Source organism: Lissotriton vulgaris, chromosome 6, assembly GCF_964263255.1.
Source record: "Lissotriton vulgaris chromosome 6, aLisVul1.2, whole genome shotgun sequence".
Lineage (NCBI taxonomy): Eukaryota > Metazoa > Chordata > Amphibia > Caudata > Salamandridae > Lissotriton > Lissotriton vulgaris.
The window spans coordinates 1,798,129,883-1,798,146,669 of NC_141694.1; the positions used below are offsets into that span (position 1 = coordinate 1,798,129,883).

The 16,787-nt window shown below is 51.0% G+C and overlaps 1 protein-coding gene across 1 annotated transcript in view; it reads left to right on the forward strand.

Moving 5' to 3' along the window:
- Window positions 1-16,787, forward strand: part of OTOF (otoferlin) — a 784,068-nt gene that overhangs the window by 547,070 nt on the left and 220,211 nt on the right. The window contains exon 19 of the mRNA XM_086928061.1: window positions 3,931-4,047. Within this exon, the coding sequence (XP_086784187.1) occupies window positions 3,931-4,047 (117 nt within the window). The remainder of the gene's footprint in view (window positions 1-3,930; window positions 4,048-16,787) is intronic.

Sequence of the window (16,787 nt, forward strand, 5' to 3'; positions counted from 1 at the left end):
CTGGCACTACAGGAGTAACACATCAGTCTCAATGAAGAGAAGAGTTTGTAGTATTGTGTAATATATACCAATGTTGTTTGGACAGACGCATGTTGTTCAATTTAAGCCCTTTGTTGTGTAATGTACCTCTTGGTCTGTAATCTAACACTATGTACTGCAAGGTATCTCCTATGTTGTGTAGAGAAGCTCCCATTTTTGGTGATGTGTCTCCTGTGTAATGTTATGTGGCTCCCATGTTGCGTACTGTAACTCCTGCATTGTGTGCTGTGTCTCCTGTGTGTGTGATGTCTCACGTGTGTTGTGTAATGCTTGCCTATATAGTGTAAGTCAGTGGTTCTTAACCTCTGTTCTTCTGTAGACCCCCACTTATTCACTACTCGAATCCAGGGACTCCCCTCAGAGTCATTACTGGAAGCCGGGGTCCTCTTAAGCAATTTCGATGATTTGAACCTGAAAAACACACACATTGGAAACAAGCACAAACACCAATGGTGACATATTTTATTTAATTAAAAAACAAACATAAAACATAAAAAATGTCATTTTATTAGGAAGACTGCAGCTTTTCAAAATTGAACTGAAACCACCTCTCGTCTTTATTATATTCTGTTTGATGCATTTGCACTGCTCCCAGGAATCAATCTGAGGACACAAATTTAATGTTTAGCTTCCAATTTCAAACGAATTCACATTTACAGAATATTTTTTTTTAAATTACAGCTGTACATTTTACTTCTTTATTTATATACATTTTATTAATGTAACATTTTTAACACTTTCTAAGCAGTTGCAGATCCCCTGAGTAGGTGTCGCAGAGCCTCAGGGGTTCCTAGACCACAGGTTAAGAACCGCTGGTGTAATGTATTTAGAATATTGTGTGATGCCTCGCCTATGCTGTGTACTGTAACTCCAGTGATGGGTAATGTCCCTCTGTTGTGTAACCTAGCTGTTCTGTTGTGTAACATAGCTCCTATGTTGTGTAATGTAGCTTCTCTGTTGTTAACGTAGCTCCTATGTTGTGTATGCAAGAGATCAAACCGAGTGAGGTATGGCCAAGCAAATTGGGAGTGGAGAAGTAAGACAAAGACTAGCAAGTGATGTCTGCCTTGTTCCTGCCATCCAGGAGCAAGAGTGAAAGCACAACAGACAAAGAAACAAGGTTTCAAATCCTAAGAGACAGACTGAACACTGACCTCAGCTCCAAAGCTAAGCATTGCTATGGGAGGAACTCCTAGGGAAAACACCACCATCTCTGCCCCCCCCCCTTTAGTGATGCTCCATTGCGGCGTCACAGACTGTGCTGATGTGTATGGGCAGATGTGAGAGCAGGCTTTGGATGCAAGGAGCTGATTTAGAGTCTGGTGGTCTTTACTCTGTCTGTCGGGGTGCCGGAGGGTCTCTTGCTGGACTCTTCCTTCTCAGGTGGATCTGGGCACAGAATGCAGGCGGTGGGCTGCCAGCGCCTTGTCTTTGTGCAGGTGTGCGGCAGCCTCGGCCACTGTCCGTTGTTCAGATGCGGCATCATTCAGGCTGGAACAGAGGGGCATATTATCAAGGGGGTTTATCTCTGCTTTTTTGGCTTTAAAAGCCAAGAAAGTGGAGATAACATTATCTCCCTATTACCTAGCTGTCGCTAACACCAGTTAGCGACAGTTAGTGGGAGATAGCGACCATCTTGAGCCCCACATTGCATGTCAGTGATATTTATCACTAATGACATGCAAAGTGGGCGTGCCAAGATGTTAGCGACTGGAAACAGCCGCTAACATCGCTATCTCCTATTACCAACTTATGGAGATATTTGCGCTAAGCGCGAATATCTCCAAAAGCTAACACCTACCCTGAGCAGTTCTTAGCCATGTTATCCAATGGGAGGTGGATAACATGGCTAAGAGCATTAGCTCGGTAATGCATGAATATCGCTGACTTTTGAGCGATATTCATGCATTGCGGCGATTTTTATCACATTTGCGATAAACCTTGGTCGCCGCAGCTTAGCGGTAAATTTTTGTCTCTGACCAAGCAATAGCGATAATTATCGCTATTGCTTGGTAATATGTCCCAAAATTCCTCCCAGGAATGTGAACACAACTCAGCCTGCCTGCGCCTTAGAAAGTTAGGAGAATACAAGCTAGAGGGGTGCAGTTGGCCCTACCATGGCTCCAAAAGAGACGGGGAAAGAGGAGCAGCATGGTGGGGCATCTAGTGAATGTGGCACAGGAGTTCTGACCATCATTAACCCTATAGGTCGCACTATAAGCGTAGGGCCTCATTTATGGGTTTTTTGCCTGTGTTGCGGGGATGATTATTTTTACGCAGGAAGGGAAACGTTCTAGCACAAAAACAATCATAAGAGGTTTTGTCTCTTTCTAGGTGTGCTTCAGAATGCAACACATAGATAGAGGCAAAATGAGGATAAATAAAGATATTTCTCCTTGTTTTGCCTCCCTTGTGCCTCCCCTGGGGAAGCGTAGGTTTTTGGCGCTGCCTCAGACTTACGATTTCTCGTAAATCTGGGGCAGTGGGAACGCCCTTAGCAACACGTGAAAGGGGCACATAATTATAAGGCCATGAAAAGGCACATTGCACCATCGGAATGTCAAAAAAGTGAGGTTCCGGTGGCGCGATAGTGTTGGTAGGACCTCATAAATGAGGCCCCTAGGATTTACATGCATATGGGGTACCCTCAATATGATGTAAGCAGTACTTTGAAAACTTCTCTTACACCTATAAGAATCATGGGGCCCAGTTATAACAACTTTCAGTCTTTCATAGTAAGAGCCAGTAGGCAAGAGCAAGTAGGCAATGTCACCAATTGGGGTGCAGGTAAAAAAGAGTCTTTACCCCAACTATAGCTTCAGTGCCACTAGTCTTTAGTCATGTCATAACCTGGGCGTGCTGATAGTAGCCAGGGACTTTTCACCCTACACTATGGTACTTAGATGGTTCCACTTCCAACATTTAGGTCCAAAACATTATATGATTCTGGACAAATCTCTTTGCTTCAAATTGTGTGTCTGTGGCGTTATGTTATGGTATATTATGTTATCTTATGATTGTTATGTTATGTTGTCAGGGATTCTACCATTTTGCATGTGCTAAACCGCTTTCAGTGTCGAGCACCCTTTTTATGCCCTGGGTTGTTCTCCTGATGTTGTCCTAGAAAATACTTTGGAAATTTCGTGGTCCACCCCTTGTTCCCATCACATCCTAGTTCCTGTAATCCAGTCATCTTTTGAGGTGGGTCACTGAATGGATTACCAGGGGTAACATTTCAGAGGGAGAAAGAAGAGGATAAAAAGATTGCATGAGGGAAAAACAAAAACTAGAAAAGACGTTGGTTGGAAACTGAAAGGCAGTAACAGGGGCATAGCTGTTAATGTGCAGCAGAGTCTGATCTGTAGTTAGTAGTAATGGAAAATCCCCCAATTTTCTTCAGAATAATGGCAAATCCAGAGGAGACCCACTTGATCAATTCTCTTTGCCACTCTTTACCTTGGATGAATGTATTGCACTGTATGGATAACACAGTGGATTCAATCTCACTGATGACCTTTGCTGTAGATTCATCACTCTCTTCAAAATTAAAGATTTTTCCATTACTATAGAATTTTAAATCAGGCGTGAAGACAGTTATCAAGATCTTACACGTTAAGCCAGAGCAGGTAGATTATACTCAATGGAGCAAAAAGAAGGTGGAAGATTTGTACCAGGTCTAATGACTTTGTGGTATCCTGAAAAAATATCCCAGCAAAAGATCAGAAAAGAAAAGATTCAAAATAATGTATTCTTCATGGACTGGGGTAATGTAATTGAAAATGTGCTTCTTTTAGGATAAGATAAAACAGTTTCAGTATTGTGCATGCAGTGTGTGCCACTAACACTTCATTGTCTGACACTAACTCTACACTTTAAACCCTTGTGATCTAGGAAAACATGGGGACCCAAGCGAAGACCATGCGGTCTCAGGTGAAGAAGAACACGGTGCGGGACAAGCTGAAGCTGGTGCACAACTTCCTGCAGAAGTTACGCTTCCTGGCGGATGAGGTACGTGGTCGGTTTGTGATGCTTGACAGGTCAGGTGGAGGGGGAGGGGAGAAACATACTGGGGCCTTTGCCAGGCATTCTACTAGACCTGTGTGAATGTCTGCACTTTATGGGGTAGATGTATCAACATACCCCTTTGCGATTTCTAAATAGCGATTTTTAAGGAATCGCTATTTAGAAATCGCAAATGGCATGTATGAAAAAATTCGCTATTTGTTAGCGATTTCTTAATATTCCCTAATTGCGAATTCGCAAATTGCGAATTTGCAATAAAGGAATGATTTCCCACTCATTCCTATGGGCCAGGAGGCCCATAGGAATGATTGTGAAATAAATCTCAATTTGCGATTCGCAATTTGTTAATCGCAAATTGAGAATAATTTCAAGGGTGCAGGGGTGTTACAAGGACACCCTGCTGCACCCCTGAAATGTACATGTGTGTGTGCATATGGCGCACATACATGCCCTATGGGCATGTGTGTGCGTCACATGCCACCTTCAAAAATTCCAAATTGGGCATTTTTTTTTTTTTTTTTTTTTAAATTTTTGAAAACCTTTATTCGGAATCAGGACACACAGCTATTTAGCCTAACATCCCGGAGGCAAGGCAGCATAAGCAAAGGAGGGCATTAGCGTCCAACATTAGGTACATACTCATCAAAGGTTAATTTTATTTTTATAGAAAAACAACAACTGGCGCCCGTGGGCGCAAAAGTGGCAATACGTAAAGCATGACGCTGTGTGTCGGGGATGGGTAGGGAATAGGCAGGAATACGATCAGGAACGGAAGAGTTCAGGACGGGAGGGAGGGAGGAGGGGAAGGGCATCAGGAGAAAGAAGCACTTCGAAGTTCAGTTGGCGTCACAGGTCAGGGGAACGCAGCCTCCTGTTGGTCAATTGGTGCAGGTGGTTGGCAAATATCCCCCCTGTATTCGTTCCATGCTCCCCAGATCTTCGTCCAGCTCTGCGGCCTCCCCCTGGCTACATAGACCGTCTTCTCCCGAACCATACACCAGTCCATGTTGGCCTTCCACTGCACCAGTAGAGGGGCCGCAGTCGCACCCCATCGCTGGGCTATGTCCCTCTTCGCCACCATGTTCCCAAGGGTGACCCACCTAGTCTGTGCAACATTATGATCGGACGGTTCCCAGACATTTAGGAGGCATCGACGGGCCTCCGCATGGGCGGCCACGCCAGTAACCTCCGCCATCACGCGGTGAATCCTCCGCCAATAGGAGGCGATCGCCGGACAGTCCCAGAGGATATGTAGGAAGGTGGCAGGAGCCCCACACCCCCTGCGGCAAAGCCCATCTAAGGAGAAACCCATGCGCATCAATCGGGGCCCAGTCACATATACTCGGTGGAGAATCTTAAACTGCACAAGGCGGAGACGGGAAGAGATGGCAACCTCTTTAGGAGAGGAAACCGCACACTGCCAATCCTCGTCGTCCAGCTCAAGGCCATCCGCCACCCACCGCTCTCTCAGGTGAAGGAGGAGGTCTGCGCGTGCATTTATCAGTTTCTTGTACGAGAGGGAAATCGCACTGTCTGGCACATACCCATCCAGGATCCTATCTTCCAGCGGGGAACCTTCCGGAATGGCGCCGTCCGGCGGGGAGGCCGAAATCAGCGCATGTCTCAACTGTGCATAGCGGAAGAACTCCGCCGCGCCCAGCTGATATTCAGCCTGTAACTGGGAGAAGGTCTTAATCACGCCCCTAACAAGCATATCCTCAACCCTGCTGATGCCAATGAGGTCCCATTTGTCAAAGCCCTTGGTGTGCCACAGTCTACCCAGGATGTCGGAATCAAAGAGGGGAGTGAACCTCGTGAGTCTGCCCTGCCATCCCTGCGCCTTGGTAATTGCTTTCCAGATACGAACCGCCGTTAGAGTGGGGCCCGTCAGTTTGCGGTCAAGGGACTTGGAGTATAGGGCACGGTAGTAATTACCGCCTCCCATCAGCCATCTGTCCATGGCGTATCCAGGGTTCTCCACTGGGCCGTAGAATCCATGGTTCAGGGCAGCGAGCTGGGATGACCAATAGTACCGGCGCACGTCGGGGAGGGCTATGCCCCCATCGTACCAGGGGAGCGTTAGTTTGTGGAGGGCTACACGAGGGCGGCCCTCCCAGAGAAGATTACGGAGAAGGCCGTCAACGTCGCGAAAATAGCGGGCAGGGACAGGGTCCTGCGAATTCTGTAGTGCATAGAGGAACCTGGGAAGAGCCATCATCTTAAAAAGGGCCGCGCGGCCTAGGAGGGAAAGCGGCAGGTGGCGCCAGCTATCGACGTCACGCCGCAGCCGCTGAAGTGGAGGGAGCAGATTATTATCATATCTGAGCTTGGCATTACCGGATATATATATACCCAGATATTTGAAGCCGCGCGAGGCGATCTGGATACCGCAGCCCCCCGGGAGGCGCGGGGTATCCCCCTTGAGGACATAGAGGGAAGACTTGGCCCAGTTAATGACCAGGCCAGAGTATCGCCCAAATAGTCTGACGACATCACAGGCCACAATAAGGGAACTACACGGCGAAGACATGTACAGCAGTATGTCATCAGCGTAGAGGGAGACCCTGTCCTCAAATCCGGGGGCCCATTCGATACCTCTCAAGTCGGGATGGGACCGTAACTGCGCCGCAAGGGGTTCGAGAGCCAGGGCAAACAACAGAGGGGACAAGGGGCAACCCTGTCTGGTGCCACGGCGCAGAGGGAAGGACGCCGACAGGCGTCCATTGACCGTCACATTGGCCATCGGGTCCGCATAGAGGAGTTTCACCCAGCTAATGAAGATCGGACCGAACCCAAGTTTAGCCAGAACCGCCCATAAATAAGGCCATTCCAGGGAGTCAAAGGCCATGGTAGCGTCCAAGGACGCCAACACCGCCGGGTCCTTAAGAGTGTGGGCCCGGGCCATAACCCCGTGGAGGCGACGCAGATTCAGGGCAGTGTTGCGGTGTGGGATGAATCCCGATTGATCGGGGTGGACAAGGTCACTAATCACTCCAACCAACCGATTAGCCAGCAGTTTGGCAAGGATCTTAGGTTCCACGTTAAGGAGGGAGATGGGACGGTAGGAGCGACAAACGTCCCGTGGTTTGCCCTCCTTGTGGATGACCACGATGGTAGCAAGTCGCTGGTCAGGGGGAAGGGAGCCTCTCTCAAAGGATTCAAGGAACATCTTGCGGAGATGCGGGGAAACCGCATCCGAACGGATTTTGTACAATTCCACTGGGATACCATTGGGCCCAGAGGCCTTGCCCGAATTAAGGGAGCGAATCGCAAGGTCGATCTCGTCCGCTGTAATGTCCCTATCCAGGTCCTCCCTCTCCTCCTCGGAGAGACTAGGCAGGTCTATGTCAGCGAGGAAAGTCGTACTATCCGCCTCCGAGAACTCCGAGACAGACTCGTAAATACCACGGAAGTAGTCCGCGAAAGAGTCAACAATGGCACTGGGGTCAGTAAGGAGCGTACCGTCGTTTCCGAGGAGCTCCGGCACCACTCGACTGGCCATCTCTCTCCTGTCGAGCCAGGCCAACAGTTTCCCGGCCTTGTCGCCCACATCATAGATGCGGCCCTGCTGTTCTTTGGCGAGAACAAGGGCGGCATTAGTGGCCAAGTCATGATACTCCGCTTGTTTCAGCGAAAGAGTATGGAGGGCCAGGGGGTCCGAATCGGAACGCAGCTGGGCCTCGAGGTGTAGCACCTCCTGTTCAATGGCCAGCATAGCCGAGTCTCTATCCCGGCGGGTGGCCGCGATGAGTGCCTGGGCCTCACCCCGGAGCACCGTCTTAAAAGCTTCCCACAGTGTAACGGCCGACTCCACCGAGCCCACATTTTCTGTGAAATATAGGTCAATAGACTTGGCCAAAAGGGTGCGGGACTTAAAATCTCGAAAGTACCAGGGATTAATCGCTGCCGGGCGGTCCGACAGAGTCACGCCAAAGTCGAAAGAGACCCACAACGGGGAATGATCAGAAATCCCTCGGGCAAGGAAGCGGGCCTCCGACACAGCTAGGGCATCCGAGGCCAGCGTGAGAACATAGTCAAGACGCGAGAGACTTCCGTGCGCACCCGACAGAAAAGAAAATTGGCGAAGCGTGGGGTGCAAAAGCCGCCACGTGTCCACCAGCCCAGTAGAGTCAAGGAAAGACGGCAACCACATCTGTGGTCCACTCAGGTCGCGAGGCGGTTGGCGGTCGAGGAGGCCAGAGCAAACCGCATTAAAGTCACCCCCCACGATCAGACGACCAGCCGGCATAGACAAAATGGCAACACCAAGGTCCTGGAAAGTGCTGGATTGAAGCCCTGGAGGGACGTACACAGACAACAGCGTGAGGGAACGCCCTTCCCATCTCCCGGATACGGCTGCGTACCTCCCCCTATCATCTATCAAGGTGGTCCCTATCTCTAAGGGAAGGGATGCGCGCACAAGAATCCCCGCCCCCCTGGAGCCGGAAGAGAACCCCGAATGAGCCACCATTTTGTAACCTTTGCGATTCAGGGCTCTACAGGCATTGCCCACCAAGTGTGTTTCTTGAAGAAGTACAACATCCGGCATATGCCGCTTAACCAGCTGAATAACCACCCCTCTCTTGATACGATCACCCAACCCGTTAACATTCCAACTGAGAATTTTCAACGCCCTACCCCTCATCCCTCCACCACCCACCCCACCCATCACCCAAAGACACGTGCATCAGGAAAAGTCCAGGATCGCCAATGTCCGTGTGCCACAATACGGGGAAAAAGAGAAACAAAACACAAACCAAAAACGTACCCAACCAACCCCCCACCCTGCACCCCTGCGTTAGACTAGAAAGCCCCCCCAACTTGCAGTGTGCCTGTCGCCCCATTAACTACTCTACCGAAGACCCAGAGGAGGAAGGAATCCCCGTGGAGTCGTCCCGCCACCCACCTTCAAAAGAAAGGAGAGAGTAATCACACCAAAACAGTAGTCCGACGGTCCTTCGAGGCAGGGGTAGCCCCGGCGCCCAGTTCATTCCTGCCGCTCCGCTCCGCCCGAGGCCCCTCCAACATCTTCCTCACGCTCCTCCCGTTCTGGTGTGACAGTGTCCAGCCACTCGCTCACGTTGTCCGGGTAGTCAAAGAAGTAGGCACGGCCCTTGAATTCCACGCGGAGCTTCGCAGGGAATTGCATAGAGTATTTGAGTCCCATATCTCTGAGGCGTCTCTTGATCCCCGCGTAGCTCAGTCTTTGGCGTTGCACCAGCCTGGTGAAATCCGGGTAAAAATGAACCTCCGCGTTCTGATATTGTAGTGGCCCTTGCGATCTGGACGCCTGAAGGATCGCATCTCGATCTCTGAAGTTAAGAAGGCGCGCCACAATGGGTCGCGGCGTCGCCCCTGTTTTAGGCGGACCCCCGGGCACACGGTGGGCACGCTCCACCGAAAAGAAGTTACTCAGCCCAGAGGGCGCCAGATGTGTCTTAACCAGTTCCTCAACAAAGAGGTCCGCTGCGCCATCCTCGGACCCTTCCGGAACCCCCACTATGCGGACGTTCTGCCGCCTGGCTCGCCCCTCAAAATCCTCCAGCCTTTTAGAGAACTGATCAGCGGTCGCTCTCAAATTCCGGACCTCCGTTTGTAGTTCGGAGACATCCGAGGTCAGACTAGTGGTCTTAAGGTCCAGCGCTCTCACACGGTCATTTGTCTTTCCCAGGTCAGTCCTGATCAAAGCAATATCAATGGCCATGGAATCCACCTTGTGGGACAGAACCTCATGTTGGTGTTGTCCGTCAGTACGGAGGCTGGTAATGGCGCCCATAATGTCCACCAGGGTAAGGTCCGAGCCGTCCGGCGGGGCAGTCACTGGGGTTCCCTTGGGGCCAGCACCCGACGCAGGTGGCGAGTTGAGATTGACATACCGCTCCATACGGTTGTTCTGCGTCTGCGGTTTGCCCCGAGTTCCTTTATTCGATGCCCTCTCCGGAGCGCCCCTGCCCGCCATGTTGGGTCCCCAAGAACAAAGGACCGGTGGTCACAGGTCAGGATCCACAGCCAGGAGTCAATCAGGTCAGAAAGACAATCAGGTCGACCAGGGCAGGGTTAGATCACCGCGTCTTCACCAGGGAGGTGGCAATCAAGGCCCTTGCAGCATGATTGAGCGAAGTGGCGAAGTGACGAAGTCCGGATGGACAATGGCACCGTCACGGAGCGGAGTTCAGCTCGACGTAACTTCGCTCAGGAGCCACCGATTCGGGAACCGATTGCAGCCCCCGCCTCAGCAGGCCGCCAGCTTTACAGTGCCACCAACGTGGACCAGGATTTCAAGCAGGATAATTGCGGTGGATCGGACGGTCCACGGAGCTCCGAGCTTACGCGGCCATCTTGGTCGCCCGCGAAGCTCCTCCTCCCAAATTGGGCATTTTTAAAAGAATTTGCAAATTACCATCAACTACAAATTGGTGGTAATTTGCGATTTCTTAACCAAAATTCTCAAATGAAAAATGCTACATACATAGCATTTAAGGAATCGCAAAATTGCGATTCCTTAATGCTATGGCAAAATAAGGAATCGCAATTTTTTGCGATTCCTTAATTTGCAAATTTTTGATGCATGCCAAAACATGCAAAAAGACCGTTTGCGATTCGCAAAGGCCGAAATTCTGTGAATTTCGGCCTTTGCGATTCGCAAATGGTTTGATACATCTAGGCCTATATGACTACATGCTATATTGGACACTTGTCCACCATTGATTGGGATAGAGGTTCATATTAGATCAGTCCTCAAAGCATTTGTTTGGGATAATATTTAAAAGAATCGCACTCATCTGAAAGAATGACAGCTAAATGCTAGAATGTTAGTATAGTAAATTGTCACCGAGTTGAATGATTTCCATAGCAAGTGTTTCCTCTTACATCAGAGTGGTGCATGGAAAGGAGTTACATTACAAGGTTTGGATCCTCTGACCCCGCACCACACAGCGCGGGTTCTCTCTAGTTTCTGTCTCATGAACAAGTAAGTAGGCAGAAACTTAGTGTCAGATTTATAATTTTTCTCATGCAACACAATGCAGCAAGACAGCTTGCGTAGCTGTGCTGCATGAAAGCAAGAGAGCAGGAATGCACCAGATCTATCAAGATATAACGCATTTCTGCCCTTTGCCTGCACGAGCTCACACTCTGCAGCCTAGCACCAATGCAGGCACCCTTGCGCCATGGAGGAAGGGTGCCTGCGTTACAAGCAGGATTGTTTTGTTGCAGGAGTTGACACCTTTCTGCACAAAAAACAATCCTTGGTGGAGTAGTCCTCTTTCCACGTGTGCTGTAGAATGTAGAACGCTGTACTCATAGAAAGCGGAACCTGACGTGAAGCCCCTAAGGTCCGACTCCATCTTGTGTAGGCCCGACTCCATCTTGGCTAATGGAGGTCGCCATCTTAAACAATGGAAGGTGCCATCTTTCTCAATGTATGCAGAACCAGTGCCATGTCCGCCATTAGACGCAAATATCAACTGATCTTATCTTTCTATGAACTGTGAAACCTATCTGCTTTATTTCCCTTTCTCTGTTTCTGTCACTGTGCAGGTCAGGGAAGCGCGGTCAGGCAGCATTCCTAGCTAGAGCGTTCTGTTGGTATTAATACCTGCTTATTGTGATTGGGCTAAAATCATCACTTTCATCCCCTGTGCGTACATGGCCTCTCAACAATGTCTACCTGCTTTCCTTTACCATGTTCCCTGCGGGTTCCTTGACATGACACTGAAAATTCAAGAATATTCTACTAAAGTGCACCTGTAGTGCGAATGCTGCCTTTCCAGGCTTACGATAGTCCAACCTAACTCAAACTAGAGAAAAATATGTAAATGAGACCTCCATCTTCCAAGGTTTTACACAGCCATAAAGCCCAGGTTTTTGCATATCTCCTCATGCTCTGCTTCTCCCCCAGAGCCGCAGCTGCTCTTGTCCCATCTGAGTTTTATCTAACCTCGTCGTCAACGGCTGTAGGCCTATCTTTCACTCCCTACTACGAATTGTGAGGCTAAAACAGTGTCTAGTGTTAATTCAAAGAGCAAAAAACAAAAATAAAATACTTCTATTTCCTATTGCTGCAGCAAGAGCGCCATCAAGTGGAAATGTATACAACTACAAGTTCGTGTATGTTAAATTACATTTCTCGAAGGCACTCACGATTAGCAGGGCCACAAATCTCCTTATCACAAGGACATCACATTTCTAGTTGTGGCTGAGGCTTTTGTCTACAAACCTAGGCCCAGAATTACAAATACGTTGCGTCGGGCTAGCAATACTTTTTTTCAGTGAACCTTTATGCATAATGCTAGCCTCCTGTCTTGCCATAAAGTCACGAGCTGCGCTTCCCACTGAATTATGTATGATTCAGGCAGGTTTTCAGGCTTCCCACAACAATAACGCATAAGGTGAACTTACATGGAATGGATTCCAGTGGGTATTATTTGCTTCTGCGCTCTGAAAACCGGATTGATTCTCAAAATGTCTTTGTTAACATATAAAGCCCTAAACGTAACTTCCAATACCTCAAAAGGTGACAGTTCTTTTCCACAGGTCTGGCAGTCACCCACGGCTCTCGTTTCTAACCATAGGGAAAACAAGCATTGGCAAATATGTCTTGTAAACACAGTCATTCATAAACGCGGTTTACATGTGTTGAATTCACAAATTCTATGTGTCACGATAAAGCCTGACCTCTTGGCTTTGCCAATTCGGTGAAAAAGTGACAAAAAAGGATTGATTTCTGTACAGGATGAATAGAGAAGAAGAATTAGATGTCGAATATAAAGTAGTCATTTAAAGTAAGCCCTGTACTGTGGAATGATACACCAAACAGCTAAGAGCATGAGGCAAAAGAGTAATACTCGTCTGGGAGGTATTTTAAGCAACTTGCAACTATACGCCATGAAGACAGCTGGACTGTCAAGGAAGATGTAACAAGCACTGGCAAAGCCAATCATTCTGGTGTTGGCTGGGAGCCAACGCCAGACATTAGCTATGCCTTTGTCAATCCTTGTTTTGTTATGATTTTGAAAGTTGTAAAACGTTATTGTTGAGATACTGCTAGGCTCTTGCTAGCATAACAAAAAATGTCTGTTTGGTCTAGAAAAATAGGGATTTCTAAAGTAGTTCCTGGCATTAACCAGAACTACTTTGTGTGAGGATGTTCTCCTTGTGAAACAGAAGAATGTTGTTGTTTATGGTGAGGTTAGTGTAGCAAATAAAGTTGTTGAATCCAGTAAGTAAATAGGTTTGATTTATTGTAGATTAAACCAAGTTAAGTTAGCAATAAAATGATCCATAGATATAATAAAAACCCCACCAGGAGCAGTTCTTCTCTCGCTCAGCCTGTCTGCCATCAACTACCTCTACTCAGAGCAGTCAGGTACCAAACATTCCAAGGAGTCATCATACATTCTACCAGATGCAGTGGCTAAGCAAGGGGAAAATCTATGCAAGTGAAATGCAAGAAATAAGCAAGATGTAACAGTTAGCCAATGGCTGAAGTCGGCTGTCCCGCTGCCCTTGCTATGTGATGCAGTGTGCAGGAGAAAGATGTGAAGGACACGATAATAGGCCAATGGAAGAAGACTGTCTGAATTCCCTCCTTACTAAATATATTATACATATAGTGTTAGTAAAATCAAAAGGTCGTGGCCGATGCCCTGGGTCCCCAGCACTACCGACGTGTGGCACAAAAGGTGATGTGAGAGCTGTTACACGGGGACCCGGAGGGTCGGCCGAGTACAGGGGGAGAGGCCTCCGGTGAGGGTCCTCTCCGGTAATCGTACAGACAAGTAACTTCCCCCCCACAGATAGACACCACACAGAGATGAGTTCTACACACTTTTATATAGATCTTTAGGCAAGGTGATGGGCGATACAGCAGGACCAGGATACGAGGATCCTGTCAATTCTAGTCTCTTTGGGGAAAAGGGTAGCGGGACAGTCTGAGTACCGGTGCGGTACAGAGCAGCAGAGGTGGAGCTCACAATCCTCGAGCTGGAGGGGTCGCAAGGAGGGGCCGCCCAGCGCCAGCAGGCCTTGTAGATGGTTCACGACGAGGAGGGCCGCGGCAGCGCCAGCAGGCCTTGAAGATGGTTCACGACGAGGAGGGCCGCGGCAGCGCCAGCAGGCCTTGAGGATGGTTCACGACGAGGAGGGCCGCGGCAGCGCCAGCAGGCCTTGAAGATGGTTCACGACGAGGAGGGCCGCGGCTGCGCCAGCAGGCCTTGAAGATGATTCACGACGAGGATGAGCCGCGGCAGCGCCAGCAGGCCTTCAAAGGTGGTTCACGAAGAGGAGCCGCGGCAGCGCCAGCAGGCCTCCAAGCATGAGTTCGTCTCGGTGTCTCTCGACTCCAGGATACAACTGCCTTCCTGCTCTGGAGCTGCCCCAGTTATAGGTCTGGTGCCCTTTGATGTCCGGACTCTCGCACTTGGGGGTCTGGAGGTCCGGGATGAGGGAGTCCAGACACCCAGCAGGGGGGTGGAGCCAGCGCTCGGGGAGGCTGGGGGCGATCGACACCTGGCGGAGGGGAGCCATCGACACTCCTTCTCCCATTGACCTGCCAAGTGGTCTCTTCACCCCCTGGGCGGATGGTGGTGCCTCGGTGTCGAGGCCTGGCTGAGCCCGAGGCCGAGGTCGACCCGAGGCCACGAGGCCTGGTCGTGTAGTGTCCAAAATGGCGGCTGGGCCAGAGACAGGGGTTCTGGAAGGGACCCGGGCCAGCCGATACGGTGGTGTTCAGGAGCCATGGTTCCGTCGGGGAAGGGCCGGGGGTTGCCCCTGCTAGTTGCAGGGGTGGTTCTTGTCCGGGGAACAGGAGGAGCAGGGGTCGCGACCCGCCATGCGGGGAGGAGACGGGCCGGCCACGAGGCCTGTCCAACATGCGTCCCCCCAAGCTGAAGGCAGGGAGAGTCACCCATCCTCTTGGGTACTCTCCTCGCCGAGGCGGAAGAAGCGGGACAGGCCGTCTGCGTTGGCGTGGTCTTGGCCGGGGCGATTCTCCACAGTGAAATTTATCCCCTGCAGGGAGATGGACCAACGCAACAGCTTCGGGTTTTCTCCCCGCATCTGCATCACCCATTGCAGGGATCGGTGATCTGTTTGCACCCGGAAGTGGGTACCGAAGAGATAGGGCCGGAGCTTCTTGAGGGCCCACACTACGGCGAAGGCCTCCCGCTCGATGGTGCTCCAGCGCTGTTCTCGGGCCAGCAGGCGTCGGCTGATGAAGGCCACTGGCTGATCGACTCCCTCGGTGTTGAGTTGGGAGAGGACGGCCCCCACGCCATGATCGGAGGCGTCCGTGTGTACAATGAATTCCCAGCTGTAGTCGGGGGCCTGGAGCACGGGGGCGGTGCACATGGCGGACTTCAGGTTCTCAAAGGCCGCCTGACATTCAGGAGTCCAGTTGACTTTCTTGGGGTTCTTTTTGGACGTGAGTTCTGTGAGGGGCCCCACAATGCTGCCATAGTCTTTCACGAAGCGCCGGTAGTACCCGGTGAGCCCCAGGAAGGCTCGGACCTCTGTCTGGGTGACCGGGGGCTCCCAGGCCTGGATGGCGGCAATCTTGAGCTGGAGGGGGGCCACCAGGCCACTTCCCACCTGGTGTCCTAGGTAGGTCACGGACCCTTGGCCGATCTGGCACTTGCTGGCTTTGATGGTTAGCCCGGCCTGCCGGAGGGCTATCAGGACCTCCCGGAGGTGGTGGAGGTGTTCTGCCCAGTGGCGGCTGTACACAGCAATATCGTCCAGATAGGCGGCGCTGAACTCCTCGAGCCCCGCCAGCACCTTGTTCACGAGTCTCTGGAAGGTGGCGGGGGCGTTTTTCATTCCGAATGGCATCACCTTGAAGTGGTAGTGGCCATCCGGGGTGGAGAAGGCGGATCACTCCTGGGCACCTGGAGTGAGGCCGATCTGCCAATAGCCCGCTGTCAAATCGAAGATGCTCAGGTAGCGGGCGGCCCCCATGCGGTCAATCAGTTCATCTGCCCGTGGAATGGGATGAGCGTCGGTCCTGGTGATGGCGTTCAGACCCCGATAGTCTACACAGAACCTGAGCTCGGGGGCGACGCCCGGGGAGGTGGCCTTGGGGACCAGCACGACCGGGCTGGCCCAGGGGCTGTCGGAAGGCTCGATCACTCCTAGAGCTAGCATCTTGGAGACTTCCGACTGGATGCAGGCGCGTACTCGATCAGGCACCCTGTACGCCCTGTGTCGGATAGGGGGACTATCCCCGGTGTCAACGTCGTGGAGGCACCAGGGGGTGACCCCAGGGATGAGGGAGAACAGGTCGGCAAACTGTATTAGCAGTTCTTGGCAGTCTTGGCGTTGCGCTGGGGACAGGGCATCGGAGAGGTGGACTCCCTCCACGGAGCCGTCTTTCTCGAGCGTTTTCAGGAGATCGGGGAGGGGCTCGGAGTCTTCTTCAGCCCCACTGTCGGTAGCCATCAGGAGGCTAAGTTCAGAGCGCACAAAGTGGGGCTTGAGTCTGTTGGCGTGGAGGACCCGTAGGGGGTTTCGGGGTGACTCCAGATCTACCAGGTAGGTGACGGGGCCCTTGCGCTCCACCACCTTGAAGGGTCCCGTCCATTTGTCCTGGAGGGCGCAAGGTTCAACCGGGGACATTACCCAGACCTGTTGTCCCGGCTCGAACTCGATGGATGAGGCATTCTGATCATACCAGCGCTTCATGTCTTCTTGGCTGGCTTCGAGGTTGGCCTTGGCAAGTTCCCTGAACC